The sequence below is a fragment of the Neofelis nebulosa genome, chromosome 8 (assembly GCF_028018385.1).
Source record: "Neofelis nebulosa isolate mNeoNeb1 chromosome 8, mNeoNeb1.pri, whole genome shotgun sequence".
Classification (NCBI taxonomy): domain Eukaryota; kingdom Metazoa; phylum Chordata; class Mammalia; order Carnivora; family Felidae; genus Neofelis; species Neofelis nebulosa.
Genome location: NC_080789.1, coordinates 108,602,531 through 108,625,217, shown reverse-complemented (window position 1 = coordinate 108,625,217; position 22,687 = coordinate 108,602,531). Strand labels below are relative to the sequence as shown.

The following is a 22,687-nucleotide window of genomic DNA, read 5'->3' as shown; positions in this document are numbered from 1 at the left end:
TCACTACCTGCTCCTGGACTTTTCTGTTTGGGGAGGGTTTTGATTACTGATTCAGTCTCCTTGCTCAGTATTGGTCTATTTAGATTTTCTCTTTCTTCCTGATTCAGTCTTGGTATGATATATATTTTTCAGACTTTGTTCATTTCTTCTAGGTTATCCAGCTTTTTGGTGTATAATTATACATAGTAGCTTCTCATGATCCTATTTCTATGGATCAGTTGTAATGTCTCCTCTTTCATTTCTGATTTTTTTTGAGTCTTCTGTTTTTCTGAATATAGTATAGTATAGTATAGTATAGTATAGTATAGTATAGTATAGTATAGTAAAGGTTTGTCCATTTGGTTTATTGTTTCAAAAAGCTGGCTCTTAGTTTTCATTGCTCTTTTTTATTGTTTTTCTGGTTAGGTTCTATTATGTTAACTTTGAGAGCAGAAAAGTTTGTTTTGTCAGAGGAGTACCCTTTGCAAATGAAAAGGATAAGTGGGGTTACTCCTGTTTCAACAGTTTCTATAGTATGGTCTGTCCTTTAATTTTCAAAAGCCTTGGCTCTTTTAACGTGGGAGTAAGGGAAGGTTTAAAAAAAAAAAAAATGACCTTTTGTGACTGACTCCCACTACCAGTGTCATGGGAAAAGCCACGATCTTTTTTTCAAATTTTGGGCCACACCTGCAAAAGAAAATGTTTAGGTCCCAGTAAACACCTATAAACACAACTAAAAGCTGTAAGGACTAATACTTAACTCTAAGTATGCCACTGTGCACTTTAATGCATTTTGTTGTGCTTCATTCTATTCATAGTCCATTGCAGGATTGTTTGGTTTCATTTTGTATTGGTTTTTAATGCTGATCCCACCCACTAAGGGGTCATAAGGCTGGCTTGTGGATAGTTGTGGGAGAGGGGAGCAGCAGAGGGGGTCCTGTTAAAGCCAGGGCTCAATGCCGCCCCACCCCCTGCAGTCTTCACGCCTCCACCCTGCGCTTGTGTTCATTCTGGTTTCCCCAGAAATGTTACTCCCAGCTTTCCATGTGACCACATCTTTGTTCTACACACACTGCCACTTTGTTTGCTGGCCCTGCCATGCAGGCTTCACGTCTTTGCTCTGGGCGCTGATTGGGTGATGGCTCAATGGCCTTCACATATCCAAAAGAAACCCCCTCCCCCTTCGGGCAAAAGGGAGAGGAGGGCTGAAATCAAAGTTTATAGGGAGGGCTTGGCCTCCTTGGACAAGAACCCTGGGCAGTGGTGACAGCAGCCTGTGGCTAGAGGAGAGAGATAGGAGTGTGCTAAGATGAGGGAGTCAAGTTCAGAATTAAGAGTCTTGCTCACTTCTTTTCTCCTGCCTCTTCTGCACAGGTAAATTCTACTGCAAACCACACTACTGTTATCGACTCTCCGGCTCCGCACAGAGGAAGAGACCGGCAGTGGCTCCTCTGTCTGGAAAGGTAATGGTAATCTATCTGTAAGTGGGAGAGAAGCAGTAGGCACATTTCTGCACAGTGACAGGTGAAGGTGTGGCCAGCAGGGCCTGCTGAAAGGCCACTAAATTGCCTTTCCTTTGGGTGGGAATGGCCTGAGAGATGGTCGCAGTCCATTTGGGAAGGAAACCAACTCTTCAAGTATAATCTAATGTTGCATTTCACTAAGGTAATGTTCCACACATCACCAGAGTTGGATTTGAGAGACTATATTAGACCCTCCCTCCTGCTCGCTCATATAAAAGACTTTTGTCATTGTAAATAAACATCTTTCTGAGAGACGGACACTCTGAAAACGTGGCTGTAAATAATCTGCACTTTCTTTATTTCTGTGAATTACTTTACTAAGTACCTTTTTTCCTTCTTTCTTTTTTTTTTTTTTTTAAATGAGAGTAACTAGCTCCTCCACCTGTCTTTATCAAGATAAACCACGTATTCCCTTTGCTACATGATATTACCTTGTCAGCATGCAGGCTAACACATCCTTGAGAGGTTTTTGTTGACTGCAGTGGGACTTGTGGGGAAAGGAAAGGTATTCCAAGGTAGACCTAGATTTTGACTCTTGGTGATTTCTACATGAAATATGTCCTGTTTTTTTTTTTTAATACTGTGAGACATACAGCCTGGATTGACAGGTGAGCGCAGTAAACCAGCCAGGCAGGTGTCACCGCCTCCTGAGATTTGAGTGCTTCAGTCAGTCACTCTTCTTTTTCTTGCCGACTTTCCTAGGAGGCCAGAGAACCCCTGCAGGATGGCCCCACTGTGGACACAAATGGACGGGCCAGCGCCGTTGCCAGCCCTGCTGAGAGAACCCCAGGTAGCCTCACTTCCTTGTTTGGCTGGGTGGCGCGTCACTCTCTTGGCCTCTGTGACAAGGCCAAGGGGATGAGCCAGCACCTCCAAAGCAACATTTCTTCGATTGGGCATCAAGTGACCCAAAACCCTTTGGACTCCTTTTTCATGTGTCAGCTGCTTGCATTTGGAGTCCCCTTTCTCTATGGCCTGTCGGAGGTGCTGGTACAAATCAGAGGGGAGTTTCACTGGCAGACTGTGAGCCAGTAGGGGCACCATCTAGTAAGCGGGATCACCCAAGCTTCATAATGTCTATTCAGAATCTCAAAGTACTGTTGCTATAGCCCTAGGGCCTGCCCACACCAATCAGACACACTGGGGTGGTTGGTCTAGGCCCCATCCAGGTAAACAGGAATTCTGAATAGGCTGCTTTTATCACTGACCCGAGTGAGAATCTAGAGTCACAGGGCCTTCTTGTCTTGGACTCCTTTGACAGAGCATGGAATTGCAATAAGTCCCCACGATCTGGATTTATGTTCACCCAAACTTGAAATTTTTGCATCCCACTCCCTATTTAGGTATCTAGATAAGCTGACATGGCTCTTCTATTTGACCTGTAACCCACTAAAGGACATGCCCTGTCCTGATCACTTTGGGCATTTGAACTTCTAATGGAACCAAACCCTAATTTGTTCCATTTCAACTAATCATTTCCTTATGTCAGGAGGTGAATGACACTATCCCTACCTCTAAAAAACACATTTATTCTGGTTTTAGCTCATGGCTCGTGGACATTAGGTTTGTTGTAGGAATTGTAGTTTAAAATTGACCCTTAAAATTGAGTCTCTTTGCTATATGTCAAGCCAGCCTGTGAGATGTGTACCACAAACTGTGGAGTGGTCCTGATGCCCTCATTACAGCCCCAGACTAGACACAGCCCAGGGTCATTGTGTAGGTGAGAGGAAGTCAACAGGGCCATGTTTCTATATCTCACACTTTTTCTGTCTTTCACAGCAGATATATCTCAAGCAGCCATTTACAAACTCATGAAAATTACCATATAAAAACTAAAGATTATCAGCTAATGCTAGAAACTATGGAAAAGGAGTTGGTAGTGAAATTTCCAAATTGGAAAAGAGAAGGATTATCCACTCCACTTTCAAATGAGAGATTTTCAGAGTTGCTTCCTTCCCTGTGCTTAAGAACTGGAGAAAGGGAGAATATACCCAGAGAAGGCAGGGATTTGGAAGCCGAGACCCTGCAAACCCCAGCTGAGCTAGGTAAAATTTGGCCTCTCCTCCTATGTATGCCCTTATTATATAATCCAGGGAAGCTTTTTAAGTGCCCTGCCAATTGGACCAAAATTTTACAGGAATGTTTAAGCCACGAATGACTTTGAAACCTTCTATAGCCTTGAAACCCTTTATAATTTGTCTTTCCCCTGAAATGCTGGCAGCCTTTTGCAGTTGACACTCTCAGAGCACCAGAGGGAAGTGCTGGCAGAGAAAAATTACCAAAGGGATCTAGACAGAGAGGTCAGCTCTGAGCCCTAGAATATGCACTTGACCAAGTGAGAGCTCCACCTCATCAGTCTGGGCCTCGTCCAGCAGAGATGGACTTTCCAAGGAACTTGGCTATTCGGTAAAACAGCTCAAGGAAATGAACTTGGTTTTGGGGTATCGAGTGGAGAACATTCTTCAAAAAGAAACACAGTGAAGTTCATTCAGGTCATTTCTGAACAAGCCAAGTTTGTTCACTTTCCCATGTGGTTCACTTTGCCATTCTTACTGTCTAGTGTGGAAGCATAATGGATCTCAGGTTTTTAGCAGTTCTAATGAATTAAAGCTTCCATAGAGAAGGAAAAGAATATTCTACAAAGCAAGGAGATGAGAGTTGGCAATGTGAAAAAAAAAATCAAAGCCCTGAGGATGTCTCAGCCCCTGTGGTTCTTGATTCTGAACATGACTTACATGTTCTAGCACAAGGGGTTCAAGATGTGGCATCCCAAAGGAATCACCACCTGAGCTCCTAAAATGAATGAGGCAGGCACTGTCCCCCCACTTTAAGGTAGTCTGTAGGGCAGTGGGAACACTAGAGCTTGGGGCTGATATCCCTGGAGACTCGGGCTTTTGGAAGTTACAGCTCTGAGTCTGAACGTGCTCCAGAGCTCCAGCACTTCCCCTAGGAGGTGTCTGATCTTTACTAGCCTCTGTAGAAAAGGAACGGAATTATGGGTGGTAGTTTAGAGTTGGCATGAAGTAGATTTCTTTTTTTCCTTTGATAGGGATATCTTTCTTTAAATCTCAAACTAAAGCTTAACTAGAATTTCCTTTTGAAAAGCTTCAGAAAAACTTAGGTATTTCAGGGTTCCAGAATATGTGTCATGAATAACAGTCATCAACCCAGACCCATGGTACATCTCCTCTCCTGCACGCTAGACAAGAAAAGGCTATAAATGAATGAACTTGATTCCACTGTGTATAAATAAACCATCCTCCTAGATTCCTATCTCCCAGGAAGCAGAGCTGAAAAAGCTATGACTGGCACTTGACCTGCTGTGCTTTTGCCCTGTGCCACCTCTGTATATGTGGCATTACCCTCTTTTCCCTTATGTTCTTTTCCCATTATGCCAAAATTACTGCTGTTGCCAAAAAACCAAACCACCCACAAGTTAAGAGAACCTGCTTTCAGCCTGCTTTGCAGTGTTGTCTTTCTCTGGTAACCTAACCTGTAACTGCTGCTAATTTAGTGTTTGGAGGAGGACATTGTTTACAGTGCTGTTGTTTATAATGTGCTTTTAACATAGAAACCCTCCTTTCTGTTCCCCAAATCTGTAAATGCTTTGTTTCTAAGCTTCTTACACTGAATAGATTAGTGGACCTGGCACAGATTTTCTTACCCTGGCCTCCTAGCACCTGCCCTGACTTTAAGAAAAATGGGACAACAACAGGTAGAGAAAGAAAAACCCTAAATGAGTTATCTTCCCCTTGAATACAAGACCCTCAACTGCAGGTTTTTTGGATCCTTTTCTTTGTGAGAGGAATTCCCTTTACAGTTCATATAGCATATAGAAGACAATCAAAAATGAATCATAAAGGCTATGGGAATCATAAGGTAAGAGAAGAGCTTTTTTCTTCTAGTACAGGCCACAGAGATGGGATGGAAAAGATAGTGTTAATTTTAAAAGCTGCCTAGCAGATTGCAAGTGGCGGGTGCCTGCTCCCTGTCCCTAGACAACCCTTGCATGATCACCATTAGATTCCATAGTTTGGATGCCACATGGGCCATTAGGAAATGCAGGCACTTCCCACACCGGCTAGAATAGCCATGCAGTATGAGGGATTCCATGCACTCCTGGGGTTCCTGCCTGTCAGGACAAAGTTAGGAAATCTCACTGCTTCCCAGGCTCCCTTCCCTTGTAGGCGTTTCTGGGTAACTTCTTAGTAGAGCAAAGAGAATCTTACAGTCCAGCTGAACTCCCCAGCCCTCCCCCACAAGTCTTAGTTTGATGGTGATGTGTAAATATTTATACACATACACATGTATATTTATGTAGATTTAATTTCATATATACAAGTAGATAGTTATATATTGTATCATAACTAATAATAATAATAATAATGAAGCTGTTTCTAAAGCTTCTTGTTCCTTGGTTCTGGAAATCAAGGGAGCTTTTTTACACTGGGGAACCATGCCACTGGCCTGGGTTAGAGTTAGGGTCAGGATTTACGGGAATAGAGCAACCAGCACACCTGTGGAGGTGGAGACTTTGGGGGGGGGTGGCGTGGATGTCTCAGAAAATGAACAGCACACAGTCCCAACCTTGGAAAGTTGATTTGGGAGCAGACTAGGAAAACAGGGGTTCTGTTGCTTGCGAAATGCCACAGAAGACCAAACCCCCCACCTTACCTCTGTTTTGCTTCTAGGCTTGTGTATCAGTTACATTGGGTTAGTTATTGTAGCTTCCCTATTGTCTCAGTGTTTGGTGTCTTTTGGGCAGTGGACTGTTTTCAGTCCCTCCTAAAGGGGCCGCAGCATGGCCTTGAAGTCCTGATCAGTGAATTAAGGGGTTCCCTTTTTCCTGGGCCATTCGGCTTGGGGTGGAGGTGGGGGGATGGCAGCAAGCCAGGTTCCCATGGCAGTGGTACAGAGATGCCAGAGCAAGGGAGGACGAACTGTGCCAAGGAATGCATCACCTGTCCGCTTCTGGCCTTCCCTAAAGCCTTTATTTTTGCCCTTGTTTTTAATCTGTGATGTGAGTTTTTGGTGTGTTTCTTTGTGAGTTTTTTAATTTCATTGTGTAACTTTGTTTTTGCCGTTACTGTGAAACTAAGGTGTTGTGCTTTTAATTTTTTTTTTAACAAATGTTACCATTCTTATTTAAGAGAATAAATTCCAAACAATCTTCAGGTTTCTGAGTTTTTCTTTTCCTTCCCTTTTTCCTGTTTGGAGGGTGGGAAAGGGATTAGCTTTTCAGGTCTCAGGAGTGGGCCTGAAAGCCATTGTGCCTCAGGACTATCAGTTCTGGGGTGGGATCAGGAGAGAGTGTAGATGTATTAAAATGGGGAAACAGTGCTCGCTTCGGCAGCACATATACTAAAATGGGGAAATGGGCTATTTACACCTAAAATATAGATTGGCGTTAACAGAAGGGCCTCTATTCACGGGGGATGTGGAAGACATTTTGTTCTGTAGCAGCTGCAGATAGAAAAGAGCGGAAAGACACCACCTGTGCCCCACATCCAGTCAGCCAGCATGAGGGACTTGAGGACTAGAGCAGATGGAGCGATAGAAACACACACTGAGCCCATGTCTGCCATGGAGACACAGAGCCAGGTGCCTGCCTTTCCTGTTCCTGACTCTAGCAGACTGCTATAGGGAACTGGGGTAGTTATGTTTCTCTCCTCGGCTTTGAGGCTTTTGCCTAAGGCACAGTGACCTCACTCCTGGTGACTTTGAAGGTTCTTGTTCTGTTCTCCCCAGCTGACGTCTCTCTCTTTCTGTCTTTGCTGTGGCCTAGACACTAAGCTAGGATATCCAGTTCTGCTTGGCCACTCACTCTCAAGCCTGGAGAAATGAACCTGGGCCCTTCTCACACACACTGCTGTGACCGTAGCAGTGATGGCCTCTTATGCAGTGTTGGCATACTGACCACAGTGGCACAGCCCACCTTTGGTGCTAAATTGGGCCAAAAGAGGGCAGCTGGTGAGGGAGCACTCAGCACCAAGTCTGCTCCCACTGGGCTCTAGGGAATTGGGTGTCTGTTGTTAAAAAGGCCTTCCTGGCCTCCTCTACTCTGAAGCAGTCTGCTTAGGACCTAGAGTTCTTAGGTTTACCCACAGAGTAGAGAAGCACAGTGCTGGGTTCTCCTGGCATTCTAGATTACCAGACTGCTCTGTCAGGGAGCCTAAAGTTCTGTCAGAACACCGTTGTTTGTAATCCTCAGAGCATGGCTGGTTCAGAATTTATCCCCACAGAGAGTTTGAGTGGCCTCTCTTGGCCTGCTCATTCCCACCCCACCTCCAAGTCTATGATCTGTTGCTCCCCTTTCTTTGAAATGAGTCAGTCCCTATCCTGGTGCCTGAAAAAGGCTGGGAGAAAAAGAATTGGGATGTGAGGGATGCAATAAGCAACAATTAATAAATTGACTAAGAATCAGTAAGGATAAATATATGTATATAATTTTCAAATTTTTGACCTTTGCCTCTGTTGCCTTTTCCATGCCCCAGTAATAAAGGGGAGGAGAGCCAACATTGTTCAGAACAGTGTCCTAAAGCATCTAACAAGAAGATGTTGACACCTGATGTGATTCCGTGCTACCCATTGTGAAGACCCTGAATAATTCCCTTTGGGTCTTGGTTTCTTTCTGAAACTTCTTGAAATCCATTCTCTTTTTTCTCATAAATTCCCTGAAGATGTCCCTGATTTAGATACTCCCTATGAGGGATCATCTGGTGTAGATGTGGAAGCAGTACAGGCAATGAAAATGGGCCACTCTATTTTCATACTGAAAAATAGGGCGAAATGATGCCATGTCAGACCCAGGTCCCACAAGTGTCCCCCTTGACGTACAAATAGAAGAAAAATGCCCATGTGGGGCTGTCTTAAATATAGCAGCCAGACAGAGATTTCAGGAAGAATCCTCCCTGAATCCCAGTCCCTTTCTCAAGGCCCCAAAACCTCATGGAGACTCCAAAACCAGTCCTTACCTTGAAACTCACACCCAGCCAAGCATCCAGCAAGTGCCAACAAGTAGATTAGTCATAATGAAATGAGAGGGAGGGAAGTCAAATTGGCACTCCCTGCCTAGGTTAGGCCATGGGGCTGTGTTCCTCTCTCTGTCTCGTCACTGCCCATAATTCTCGGCTGTGTGTGTTGGCTCCTGATAGCTCTTTCTTCACAATTGCTCCTTGTCTCTTCAACACTTACATTCTGGACGGGGTAGGCTTTTGCGCAGAAACACCTTCCATATGCCTGAGAAGAGAGGCGGGGCTCCAGCAGAAGTGACTCTCCTTCAATTACTTCCAGGTTTCACTAGCCACATGCACACTGTTTCCTTTTTTACTTCCTGTGGGTCAGCTTCCACGTAGCTTTGCGTAGTTTATGAACATTTTGAATTATTTCTGAGGCATTTTTATGGGCCTCCAGGAAGGACAATGGGCAAAAGGTTGAGTCACTGCCAGCACCCAAACCCTAACTCAAGCTGACTAAACTCGACCTTGCCTTGCTTTGATGTTGTTCTTTTCCTCCCAACCTGTATGCACAAGTATAGTCCGAGAGCTCCCAAAATATGAAGAAGGCTCACACCCCTCACAGGGGCCCATCATTGGCATAAAAGGGGGAGTTTTAGAACACATTTCAACAGAAAGGGAGTCCAGGGCCCCAGCTCTGCCTTGCTATAGAACAGAGTCTCCTGGGGCCATCCTAGGATAATTAGTAGAAAAATTTTTACAACTGAGTCAGAATTTCTATTGGCCTCGTATGTTTTCTTCACCTCTATTCTTTCTTACCTAGCTTGTTGTGATTGTACATTAATCATATGAAACTGTTCCAAATGTGCCTATTAAGTGATTGAATTCCTTATTCTGTATTTTTGTAAAATATCAGGATTATTTCCATTTTGTCACTGTTTCATAGTATAGCCTGATTTCTTTTAGGTCCTTGCCTGGGACTGTAGGCCTTTAGTAATTATTTCATAGTAAGTCACCTGTTACCAGAAGAACTTTACACCCAGGGCTATCTGCCTCTCTAAGCTTCAAAAGCTCCCTTCCCTGTACCCTGTGTCCTAGTATTACTGGGCCTCTACTAAAGCCAAGTCCCTGAAAAAGATGAACTCAGCTAAAAGGGTAAGGGCCCCAAGTTCAGTTACTAAAGACTGCCACTACCAGGCAAGGACATAAGGGCACCAGAAAACTCAGGACCTCAGTGAGTTTTGGTTTCCTCAGCAAACATAGGACAAAACCAGAGCGGTTTCACTGGCAAAGGCCTAAATAAATATGTTTTCATTCAGTTCTCATGTTCTTTCAAGGTTATAATAAAGCCAGGAATACTATGAAAATACATTTTAGAGAGGGTAATCCTCTTAACATGTGGTAGCTGCTCAGAAAGCAAACCTGAAACTAAAAAGTATGACTAGGTAGACTCTAACTGGAACCTTAGGGAGAAGAGTTTGTCTCTAAAAGTTAACTCGTAGGGGGTTTCTTAGACTGAGCTCAACCCGATAACCAGTGAATAGCTGATATTGACTATAATAGGATTATAACAGCTTATTCATTCTTTTTTTTTTTTAAGTTTATTTACTTATTTTGAGAGAGAGGGAGTGAGAGTGTGGGAGTACATGCACGCACAAGTGGTAGAGAGGGGCAGAGAGAGTATCCCAAGCAGGTTCCTCAGTGTCAGTGCAGGGCCTGGAGCCTGAAATGGGATGTGGGGCTCGAACTCACGAACCGTGAGATCATGACCTGAGCCAAAATCAAGAGTCAGATGCTTAACCAACTGAGCCACCCAAGTGCCCCAACAGCTTATTTATTGTTTCTCTGTTTTTAGAACTAAGTCAGAGAGATACCAACTATAAAGTTTCCCTCCCACCATTTTACCAACAAAAGACTTACTTGAGTTAGTAGGTTCTTCTTTTAAAAGTAAATATTCTCTCCTAGAGTTACTCTAATGTGAATTACTCTAAACTAGCTACTTCCCTGTCTTTTAGCTGGTTCACCTTTCTTGGGGAATTAGCATTGGTACAAAAGCCTAGTAACATTGGGACACAGGGTGCAGGGAAGGTGGCTCCAGGGCTATCCAAATCTCAGTGAAGGGCTTTGTAGAAGTAGGCAGCACTGGGCATCTGGGGTAACGGGGAATTGATAGTATGTAGAAGTTAACAGCCAGAGTCTTAAAGGCTTTGCTCTATTGCTCATAGCTGGCAACCATCCTTCATGCTGCTGAAAATATTGCACCAGAGAGCTGTCTGTATTTATAATCAAGGGAGCCCCTTCTCTGCCAAAGTCTTTAACTCAAATAAAAATAAGAGATTAAAACTTGAAGCTAACTCCTATTGTTTCCCCCATGTGATGAATACTGGTTAATTTACCATAGTCTATGTACTAACTCATAGAAAATAATTTAGGAAGACACATAGTAGTAATAATAACCGATAATAACCTAGCACTTATATGTACTAAGCATTGTCTAGGAGTTTTATGTATAGCATTCATGTGATCCTCACAGTAGCCTGTGAGGGAAGTATTATATTACAGATGAGGAAATAGGCACACAGAAGTCGAACAGACTTGGTCAAGGCCACATAAACAGTCGATACAGAGTCAGGATAGAATCCATGCAGAAGATCCAAGAGCATTGTTTACACACTATGCCATACAGCTTCCCTTCATCCGTTTTCTGTAACCTCACCTTGTCAGTACTTGGTAAAAGGGAAAAACACTATGTGTAGCTCCGCAAGTAAGATTTTTGTAAACATGTGTGAATGTGCTATATAAATCAATGAGTGTGCATTTGGATTATTTCTGAGAGATATACATCCTCCAGTTTCCTGGGCAGTGATCCCAGGGCTAGGAGTGTGCCTTTGGGAAGATACTATATTAAAGAGAGAAAGGTTTTATCACTGAGGTGTGAGGGGGGGGGGGGAAGCATCAAAAATTGAGGAAGAGAATAATAATCACTGAATTGACTGTAAAAAATATGAAATGGACTCCTTCTTTGTTTTCTCCATGTCAGCTGTCTTTGCTCATTACAGATAAAATCAAGCCTAAGGTTTGTATTAGCACGAATAAGCCCAGAACAGGCGTATGTCCCTCCAAATGGGAACATACCTTGCTGACAACCTGGAGGAGACGGAATTATGTTTGGCGGGCGGGGAGGGCGGGGGATGTTTATTGTTGTTGTTCCCTGGACCCCAGTGAAACTGCTTCTAACTTATAAATCTTTGCTTATCCTCTGGCTCTACTATCTCATTTTATTATACTTCTTTAAAACGCTCCAGGATGGTTGAACTGACATTTTCATTCTTACTGCTTTTACAAAACTATCATTCACAGTCCTCATAGGAAATTACCTGCCCTGGCCCTGGGTAGAGTTTGGGTATGAGGGAAGAGAGAGATGATTCTATGCCTCTTTTGTACCGACAGTTTGAATAGAGTCACCTGTGATGTCAGAGAAACATGGATGTTCTTACCTGCACAAGTTTGGGCTACTTTGGACTCAACTCACATGTCAAATGACTGACTTTTAAATCTTTGGACTAAATATACATATCATTCCGGGTGAACAATTTTGGTTTTGCCCTGTTGGTTAAAATTTGGTGCAGGCACAGAACTGATTTCAAGAAGTGTCCTGAACACATTTGGACACAGCTTTGGAAAGGCATGACAGGATAGGGAGCTCCTAGAGCTCACAGATAAGGTGTTTTTGGAAAGTGGAAAAAGAGAAAGAAGATACGTTTTGCCACATTGTGTCTTCAAGCCTAGTTTTCTCCCTGGGTTTACTGAGAGGTCCTGCCATAATGTGTCTGTCACAGACTATTCTAGCTAAAAGTGAGTGAAAGGAGAAGTCTCCTTTAATTCCTACTTTGGCCTAATCGTGGGGCTCGCACGTAAGATAAGTGTGGACAGTATGGGGATATGGGTAAGTTGTCCTTGAGTGGCATTGCTGAGGGTGAGCAAGGTCATCTTTTGTAAGTGGAGGTGTACCATAGGGTGATGAAAGTCCCCATGTCTCATGCAACGACTTGTACATCTGCTCAGTGTGTGCATGAGAGCTAGCTCCTCACTCAGCAATCTGAACATCTTCCCTAGATTTCCTCTCTGTGGGCAGCAAGCCAAGAGCTGTCTGTTCAGCGTCGCAGTTTTCAGTTGGCCATTCATATATTGCATTTCCGTTGGTCAAGATGTCTTACCTTGGCAGCAGAGATGAAGATTCATGAGCTCACTACTCTTTGTTCTTAATGCACCCAGTCCAGTCAAGCCACAGTCAGAATATTTGGTGGACTGGTGGCCTGTTGGTGGGAGATTAGAAATAGTTTGATATAAATTCTAGGCCAGTGCTTCTCCAGCTCATCACTGTTGACATTTTGGGCTGGATAACTCTTTGTTGTGGAGACTGTCCTGTGCATTGTAGGATATTTGGCAATATCCCTGGCCTCTACCCATTAGACGTCAGTACACCCCCCTCCCCAGACTATGACAACCAGAACTGTCTCCAGCTATTGCCAAATCATACCTGAGGGAAAAAGTCAGAAATGGCATGACATTGATATGCAGTTAACCTCAATTATATTGTTCCCAGTAGGAGATCAGGAAAGAGTGTGAGAATAATGAAGGTGATACAGGACCATGTTGGAGCCTTACAGGAGTATCTCTAAGTTTTTCTGCCTCGCCCTGTGAAAATTATGAACACCTACATTCCAAAATATGTATACTTATGTACATGCCGGTACCCCACTAACATTGCATTTGCTATTGGGCATTTACAAAACATTTTAGAAGGCAGGGTAAAAAATAAATTAAGAATGAAGGTCTAGGGGTGCCTGGGTGGCTCAGTCAGTTAAGCGTCTGACTTCAACTCAGGTCATGATCTCACGGTACGTGAGTTCAAGCCCCGCGTCAGGCTCTGCACTGACAGCTCAGAGCCTGGAGCCTGCTTCGGATTCTGTGTCTCCCTCTCTCTCTGCCCCTCCCCTGCTCACACTCTGCTTCTCTCTCTCTCAAAAATAAACATTAAAAAAAAAAAAAAAAAACTTGTAAAGAATGAAGGTCTAGTGTTTTTTCCAGTGAATTAATTGTCCCTGCACCCTCAGAATGTGCTTACCCTTCTGGGAAGACCACAGCCTCAGAGAAATGGGCTGGGTCTAAATGGAACAAGCATAGATCTTGATAACAAAAGATCCTAATTTGAGTTCCAAGTCTGCAGCCTATTATCCTTGTCATCTTTGGTCATTACCTTCTCGGAGCCTAACATATGAAATTATAAAATGAAAAAAAAATAGAGCCTGCTCCTCTCTATTTCATAAGGTTGTTGTAAAAAGCAAATAAGCTAAAATGTATGGAAACTTGTTTATTTAAAAGCTTTATAGGAATGGGGCGCCTGGGTGGCGCAGTCGGTTAAGCGTCCGACTTCAGCCAGGTCACGATCTCGCGGTCTGTGAGTTCGAGCCCCGCGTCAGGCTCTGGGCTGATGGCTCGGAGCCTGGAGCCTGTATCCGATTCTGTGTCTCCCTCTCTCTCTCTGCCCCTCCCCCATTCATGCTCTGTCTCTCTCTGTCCCAAAAAAAATAAATAAAAAAACGTTGAAAAAAAGAAATTAAAAAAAATAAATAAATAAAAGCTTTATAGGAATATCACATATTATTATCATTTGTAGGAATTCCAGAAAATTCTGGAATAATTGGAGTGAGAAAATGAATTAGGACTGTTTCTACTGACTGGCTGATGGTCTCCCGCTCTGGTCTGTGTGTCCTGTGGGGTTAGGACAAGAAGGCCCATTGGGATATGTTCTAACCAGCAGAGGTTTAGGGGAAGGGGAGATCTGACTGGGGGGAGAGATTAGGGGAACAGAACAGTAAGAAGGGTTTGGCTCTCTTTAGTCTTTAGGGGAATGGGCTGGGGTGAGTTGGCCTGCATGCACCAAATGCCAGCTCTTTTGAAGCATTGTTAAGTGTCTGCAAGTGCTTGGCTAAATTTGGCATTGCTTTTTTCTCGGCCTGCATGGATGGGATGTGAAATCACATAGTAATTCCATGATACCCTAGGGAGTCTTCACCATAGTAATGAAAGTGAAAACAATCATAGATAGGGTTTACATTAAAGTAAATTGTTAACACCTAACCCAAAAGTCAGGCCTGAGCAGGTGCCAGTTAGCCTTATCCTAGGCAGAATTAGGGTTACACATGGTCCTAGGGACTGTCTGCATCTGTGCTGGTTTGACCCACAACCGCCATCCCCTGTAGTCCTCAGTGCCACCTCATGACCCATTTGCAGGAGGGAAGGGTCTGATTTTTTCTTTTGGAATCAGTGTACAGATGGGCACTTTACGGGGGCCCAGAGGACCGTAGCCCCCACCTGCTGCCAATGCTACAGCGTCATTCGTTAGCAAGGACTCTCCGAGTCCAGGTCAGTGTGCCCCATTCCATCAGCCTTGTAGAGCCTCTGTCCCCAGCACTGTTGTTTCTTCTCCAGGGCAGTCTCCATGACCTTCTAACAGATGAAAACAAAGATGTAACTGTTGTAAATATGAGTATCAAGTGGTAGTTGTAGACATTGCTGGACGGGATTTTAGTTCCTTTCCAAAAATATATCTTTGGTTAGATAAGGGATGGCTGTTTGAGATTTTGTGTCTTTAAGAGAGAACCTATTTCGAAGAGGCTTTCATGGGGATGTGGGTTTGTCCTTATTGATAGTCTGATTATGGGTAAAGCCCTGAGAAGTTGAAAATCACTTTCTTGGCTGAGCAACTGGCCATGTGTCAGCCACCTGAGAGCCAGGTTTGGATACACTCTTGACTGAAGTGCCACTGGCACTCTGCTCTGGAGTAGAGGAGGAGGGATTGGAATTTAAACCTGGCATCTTGAGAAAAGCGCATCAGCTTGGAGTGCCTTGCATGCAGACTTCTCTGCCTTTGCACCTCTCTTTTTTGGCCTGTTATTGGGTCTGGTCTTACTAGAAGCAGTTCTAAGCTGCTGCTAGAACTAACCCACTCTCTACTGTGAAATGAATGAAGTCATTACTTTTGGACATCAGATTATTTGAGAGATAGTCTCTTTTCAGAGTCTTAATGCAAGGTCTTCTAAGACCTTGGCAACTTCATAGGAATTTCTCTTTCCCAGGTGCTAAGGGAACAGTTGCTGTCTTGGTACACTTACCCTTTTCACAGGGTGGTATCTCCCATTTGTTCTCGGGGCTCTCCACAGAGGCCTTAAAGTTTCTGCATTAAGATGAGGAAACTGAGGGGCACCTGGGTGGCTCAGTCGGTTAAGCCTCCGACTTCAGCTCAGGTCACCATCTCACGGTCCGTGAGTTTGAGCCCCGCGTCGGGCTCTGGGCTGATGGCTCAGAGCCTGGAGCCTGCGTCCGATTCTGTGTCTCCCTCTCTCGCTGCCCCTCCCCTGTTCATGCTCTGTCTCTCTCTGTCTCAAAAATAAATAAAACCTTAAAAAAAATTAAAAAAAAAAAAAAAAAAGATGAGGAAACTGAGGGGCGCCTGAGTGGCTCAGTCAGTTAAGCATCCTACTTCGGCTCAGGTCACGATCTTGCAGTTTGTGAGTTTGAGCCCTGCGTCAGGCTCTGTGCTGACAGCTCAGATTCTATGTCTCCTCCTGTCTCTGCCCCTCCCATGCTCATGCTCTGTCTCTCTCTGTCTCTCAATAATAAATGGATGTTAAAAAAAAAATTTAAGATGAGGAAACTGAGACCATAATATGTTCAACTAACTTCTTAAAATTATAGTGAATTGATATTCTAGTTTAGATACAGGGTTAGAACTTTTACCTTGGTCATTTATTCAAAACACATTATTGACACAACAGTCGGCACCAGAAACACAAAGATGACTGGAATAATTCCACTCCCTAGGAGAGCCTCTGGTTTGGGGGTACATTCAGCCCCATGAACAGGAGATAGATGCATGAAAGAGCCCTTCAAGAGGACAGAGGTGGATCCAGTAGGCAGAATTAGGTAGCAATATGCAGAAGTAGAAGAGAAGGGATGGTCTTGACTTACCTTGTTGAACCATCCTTCTCTTTACCTGCCTTTTATGATTTTGGAGATCAGCTCCACATTGGATTGATTTGATGGATTATATATAGTTAAATGTACAGAATCTCCTGGGTGGTGAGGCATATACATAAACTAATACGTGAAAATAGTTTGCTCAAGGCCCATTGCACAACAGTTACCCCCTTCTGATATTTCACCCTCAGGTATGTGAAAGTGGACAGCCAGATAAGGAAGGTAGAATATTAGCTAGAGCACAGCTCTCTTGAGACTTAAGAGAAAACACAACCAGACCCCTGTGCTTTAGAAATGCTCACAACTTCCAACAGCAAAGAGGTAGCTATTTTAGTAGGGTGACCCAGTTGACTATTAAGGATCAAGTTGAGTTTTATCTGTGAGACAGTACAACACATGAAAAATATATTATCAAGAGAGCTATATGATGCACTGGTAAGAATTTTTGTAAGGAAGAGTCAGGTATATACCTTAAAACAAACCTTTTTGCCTTGGCCACATATAATGACGTGTACCAGGACTTCCATCTGCCAAAAGGCACCTTTGGGAGATACTGTAATAATAACAGGAAGAATAATTTAACATTAGAAAACAGACTTAAGGGTAAAAGTTCCATGGAATCACACAGATGAAGAGCAAAGAGCTGTGGTGGAGAAAGAGCCCCTCAGTACCCTGATGAAGGGAGGGCAAGTGCCCTTGGCATTCCTGAGAGACAGCATTCCAGTCTGCGTGAGCCCCCATTCCCATGCAGGTGTTTTGTTTTTTTTTCTGACACTGTTCTGATTTGATCCCTGTTGGGTTTTTCCCTTCTTGGCTTCTGTCATGTAATATTTAGCACAGAATTTCTCAACTCTTGGTAATTAAATGTCTCCAGAGCAACTGAGCTTCCCCTTGAATCCACATAACCTACTTTTCTATGTGCCCACATAAAAATACAGTTACCCCAATTGAAGAATAAATAGTTCATGAGTAAGGGGCTGTTAACAATTCTACCCTGCATAGTTTAATGGAAGGAGCCCAAGCTGCAGAGTAACACAGCCCTGGGTTTAGTCTTGGATCTGCCTCATTTGATTTTTTTTTTTTTCAACGTTTTTTATTTATTTTTGGGACAGAGAGAGACAGAGCATGAACGGGGGAGGGGCAGAGAGAGAGGGAGACACAGAATCGGAAACAGGCTCCAGGCTCCGAGCCATCAGCCCAGAGCCTGACGCGGGGCTCGAACTCACGGACCGCGAGATCGTGACCTGGCTGAAGTCGGACGCTTAACCGACTGCGCCACCCAGGCGCCCCTGGATCTGCCTCATTTGAACCTTTGGGCATATTACTTAACATCACAGAGACTCAGGACCCTCAGTGTAATAATAGTAATAATAGTTTTGACAAGAGTGTTGTGACAGTCACTGGCCAGTGTGTGTAGCATACCTGTCATGGTGCCTGGCACAGGTAGTTGTCTTTATTCCTTCATCACCTGCTTCAGAAGCAAATTCTTTGCTAGTAGGAAGCCATAGTAGAGTCTCTTGGGGGCTAGATGGTAGAGAGGCAAAAGCCACCTAGCCCTAACAGTGGCTTGGAAACTTCTTTCTTTGGTCTCCAAAGCAAGAGGGTCCTTTTCCATGTACAGCTGCAATGCTTACAAAGTGCTTAGTGCAGAGAATGAGAAATCTCTGTAAAAGGTGTAAAAATGTGAGCCCAGTCAAGCAGAGTCTACTAAGGCAAATGAACTGAGGAGCTAAAGAAGGGGAGAGCCCAAATTTGTGGTCCCGGGCACCTTATAATAAGCAAAGAAAGGCCTTTTACAAACTGTAGGGCCTTTTATCTAGCCCTAATAAATCTTTCCTCCCTAGATTGGGTTCTAGGCTGGGAGTGACATCCTAATCCTAAACACAGGCCAAAGTCCTTCTCCCACAGATACCAGATCACATTGTCCAGCTTGACTAGAGCAGTGAGGAAGTCCCTAAGGCAGGTGAAAGCCAAAATGGCACTCAATTTGCATGGTATGTGCTCTGCCTGCTTTTCAGGCTACTAAGCCAACAACTCATATGGAAACTTGAGCTCAAAGCATGATGGAAAGAGTGGATTAATACCCACGGTGATTATTTACTGTTATGACCAGCCCTGCTCAAGTCATTGGGGTCCAGCTGCAGCCTAATACATTCCAAAAGGAAGCAGGGCCCAAGACCCAGGCTTTGTCCCACACAGAGAAACTCTCTGGGCTGGACGGTGGTTCTATTTTAGACCAGCCACCACTTCAGATGGTTTCATCCTCATTTCCCAGTATATGAGGAAACATGAGAGAGTGTAGTTTCTGTATCATTTCCAACAAGAGCAGGGAGAAAACAAAATTAAGACACAAATTCCCCCTGTAGCCTTATAAGCGTTGGGGTTCTGTGTGAGGAGGGACACCCTAATCTCCCAGGGTGATTTTGTGAATGTTTCTGAGACCAGTGAACAATCAGGTAACATAAAAGTCACTGTGACAGATTTTGCACTGGGCCCACGAATTTAGATTTGTACTGCCAGCCTGGTAATTTTCTTCAGGAAACTTTATTTTCCTTAACACCTCCTTGAGACCTTATAGCTCAGACCTAATTCATGACTTGGTGCTTTCCTTTGTGCAGGATTGTGGACAGGCAAGGCTTTGGATGAATGTGTGAGAAAGCCATCTGAAATTAGTTGACCTTCTTTAAAAAAAGAAGTTGCAACAAAAATATCCAGGAACTTTTGATAAGAGAGAGCATCCTGAAGAGAAAAATCTCTGTATATCAAAATGGCAAGAGTACTTTTTTCCTCAAATGATACTAATCATTGCAAATCACAGGGCCATTTTATTAGAACATGACCACAGTTGAAACCTTTTGACACCTTGAGTCATTGGTTTCTCTTAACAGATATGTGACACCCATAGTCCATCAGAGTGCAGGCTCCCCAAGGGCAGAGATCTTGCCCGTGTTGTCCGCTGGTGTGCCTGAACACCTAGCACAGTGCCTGGCTAGAAGTAGCTTTTCAATAAATATTTGTTGAGTGTATGCTTGAATGAATGAACCGTAGCATCCATTCTACTTCTAAATATGGGGAATATGATGAAAATCAATTATCAATCTCAATTTACTGTGCCTTTCCTAAGTCCTTTTTAGACTTTCAGATTTCATTTAAGCATTCCCAAGCTTATAGGAAAGGAAAAGGAATGGGGAAACAGGCCAGAAGTGAATATGGGCAGAAGGAGAGCATCCCCTCAGTTGCTCCAGTCTCTTAGGTGATACCCTTCACAGTCGCCCAAAGTCCTACAGTGTCCTATGCATCTGGCTCCACCTCGTAATGGGGCATTGCTGCCACTGCAGGAGGAAAAGGGGGAATGGCGCTGCTGCCTGCTGAGGACTGGGAAGGCCCGCCTCGAGAGTGTCATGTACATCCCTCGTGTCCCTTCAGGAATCAGACAGACACAAATAAAGGCTTTTGGCAGCTGTGGCACATCAGCTGAGAGCAGGTTGTCCTGTTAGGAAAAATATTTCTTTCAGGATGATGTATGGAGCTCATGCAGGCAGTGACTGTTCCAAAACAGAGCCGTTAGGTCAGGCCCAGTGCCTTTTTCCTATTTAGGATGCGACCCAGATCCTGGGAGCTGTTTCCTTTTGGTATGTGTGAAGCTGGAATTGGCCTCCAATGACCCGAGATCTGCCTGCCCTGACTTAGTGAAGACTCAGCCTTAGAAATTATTCCAAATCTCTCATCCACTTTTAGCTGGAAAGTCCCTCTATAGTTGCTCTTGCACTGAGGCATGTGAAGTGGAGAGGCCAGGTGGGCCTGGGCCAGCCAGCCTGACCCCACTGGTTACACAGTGACTTGCCAAACCAGCATCTGTCAGCTATTTTTACATCTGCTCTCCTACAGTCTTTGCTCCCTTGAGCTCTTCTGTTGTTGAAAGAGGGAAGATCCAGGGGATGAGGGAGAAGTTCTGTTTGTCACAGTGTTATAGCCACTGCCCAGGTCTCCTCCACTGTTACTTCCTTTGAGATCTTAGTTTATCATCCCCATCTGGTTAATCTAGAAGAGAGCCCCTTGCTTTAGCACAGAGAACCAACCATGCTAATTTTGTTGATTTCTTTTTTTTTTTTTTTAATTCCCCATAGCATTTTGAGGACTCCAGAGCTTATAGAAATTCTTCAAGGAGGATGGAATGTCCTTCCAAATGCCAGATTCTGTGCTCTAAGATGCTCTCATGAAGTTCTGTGCCCTTCCTCTTGAAAACTGTAGTGGGGAGGAGAGAATGGTGAAGAGTCCCAAGGGGGAAAGCAGAATAGGACTCTGTGGAAACACTCCTTCCTTTTCTTTTCTTCACATCATAGGCCTAGGGACAGCCATGGTAGTCTTCTGAAGTAATGCTGTCCTCCTTGGATTCACATCTTGGCTGCACTGCTCACTGGCTGTGTGACCTTGGGCAGGTTGCTTAATGTCTCTGAATTGAATTTCAGATACCTCATTTCCAGCTCTTACCTCCCTTACAAAATTATTTTTTTTTTTAATTTTTTTTTAACGTTTTATTTATTTATTTTTGAGACAGGGAGAGACAGAGCATGAACGGGGGAGGGTCAGAGAGAGGGAGACACAGAATCTGAAGCAGGCTCCAGGCTCTGAGCTGTCAGCACAGAACCCAACGCAGGGCTCGAACTCACTGACCGCGAGATCATGACCTGAGCTGAAGTCGGCCGCTTAACCGACTGAGCCACCCAGGCGCCCCACAAAATTCTTTTTTTAATGTTACTTATTTTTGAGAGAGAGAGACAGAGTGTGAGTGGGGGAGGAGCAGAGAGAGAGAGGGAGACACAGAATCTGAAGCAGGCTCCAGGCTCTGAGCTATCAGTACAAAGTCCAACACGGGGCTCTAACTCACAAACTGCGAGATCATGACCTGAGCTGAAGTCAGACGCTTAACCGACTAAGCCACCCAGGCGCCCCTTACGGAATTTTTTTTTAAAGCTGGCTAGGCAACCTCCATATTCCTCCAGAACATCTTCTTGACTTCTCTGGGTAGAGTTGCCCTTTTATGTATGCACATAGCACCACATGCATGCGTAAGCCATGATACTTGACACATCATACTGAAATGATTCCTGGGCAGGACTGTCTCTTCTGTGACTAGCCCACAGATCTTTAAGAGTAGAGAGTGTTTTAGTCTGCTTTGTTGCTCAAGGTTCTGGTGGAATTTCTGGCACAGAGTATGGTTTTTACCCACTAAAAACAGACATCACATATTGAGTGTTTCTCTGCATGAGTGTGTTTGTTCACTCTACCTTGAAATTGCTTGGATCTGAATTGATGAGTGTTGGTTGTTTGTTTCCCTGAAGTGGTAGTTCTTATTCTATTTTTTTGTTCCCTAGCTAGAAGAAATACTGATTTTTATTCTCTATCTATGGAGTTCCCCAAAACTTTATACTTGGTTAGTGGCTTCACATGTATTTCACTTTCTTGTCTGCGTTCTGTTTTAAGGACATTTGTCAAAAATACATGATGAGAAGGAAAGAATCAGATGATATTATAGTCAGGGGATCCTTAGCCTTCCCATGTTTATCATGTTGGGTTTTGATGAAGGGAAGGAGCAACAGAGGACAGGAAGACTGATGTTTGGAAATGATGAACCAGTGCAGTTGGAGCCTGTGCACTCCAGAGGCCAGGGATAGGGGGGTTGGTTTGAAGGATGCTGAGGCAGCATCCACCTGCTGTGCTCCCTGTCTCTTTTTTCTATTACCTGAAGCCCACATATTTCCTAATTGTCCAGATGCTTTGATCCAGCATTATAGCTTATACTTTGGGCAGTGGGCCAGGGATGTGTAAAATGCCCCAACTGGAGTTGCAAAGACTAGGACAGGTGGGCATTGCACAGGGCCCTAGTGAGCCCAAGGATTCATGCTCTGACTCCATCATTAGACATTTACCTGAATTTATAGATGAACGTGCCCTGGGTTTTGCTTTTCAGTAAAGATTCTCTAGTAAATTTGAAAGATGCTATTTGGTGGAAGAACCTGGTAATCCAATAGATGCACTCAGACTTTATTCTGTGACTACCTGATTCATAAAATGTTCTTTCTAATGATATTACAGAGAGGTTGAGAACATTGTACACAACAAAAGTGCCAGGCTTCCAGAAGATTTTCTGCACACCTGTCATATCACAGATATTACTAATTCAAT

General features: G+C 44.0%; 1 protein-coding gene across 21 annotated transcripts in view; it reads left to right on the top strand.

Annotated features, from left to right (window-relative positions):
- MICAL3 (microtubule associated monooxygenase, calponin and LIM domain containing 3) overlaps positions 1–22,687 on the top strand; it is a 235,862-nt gene that overhangs the window by 155,061 nt on the left and 58,114 nt on the right. For all 21 annotated transcript variants that reach the window (XR_009266002.1, XM_058744271.1, XM_058744280.1 and 18 more), the window contains 2 exons: positions 1,354–1,442; positions 2,205–2,292. Coding sequence is in view for 20 of the 21 variants with exons in the window: in XM_058744271.1 (XP_058600254.1) it covers positions 1,354–1,442; positions 2,205–2,292 (177 nt within the window). In the remaining variant the exon portion in view is untranslated. The remainder of the gene's footprint in view (positions 1–1,353; positions 1,443–2,204; positions 2,293–22,687) is intronic.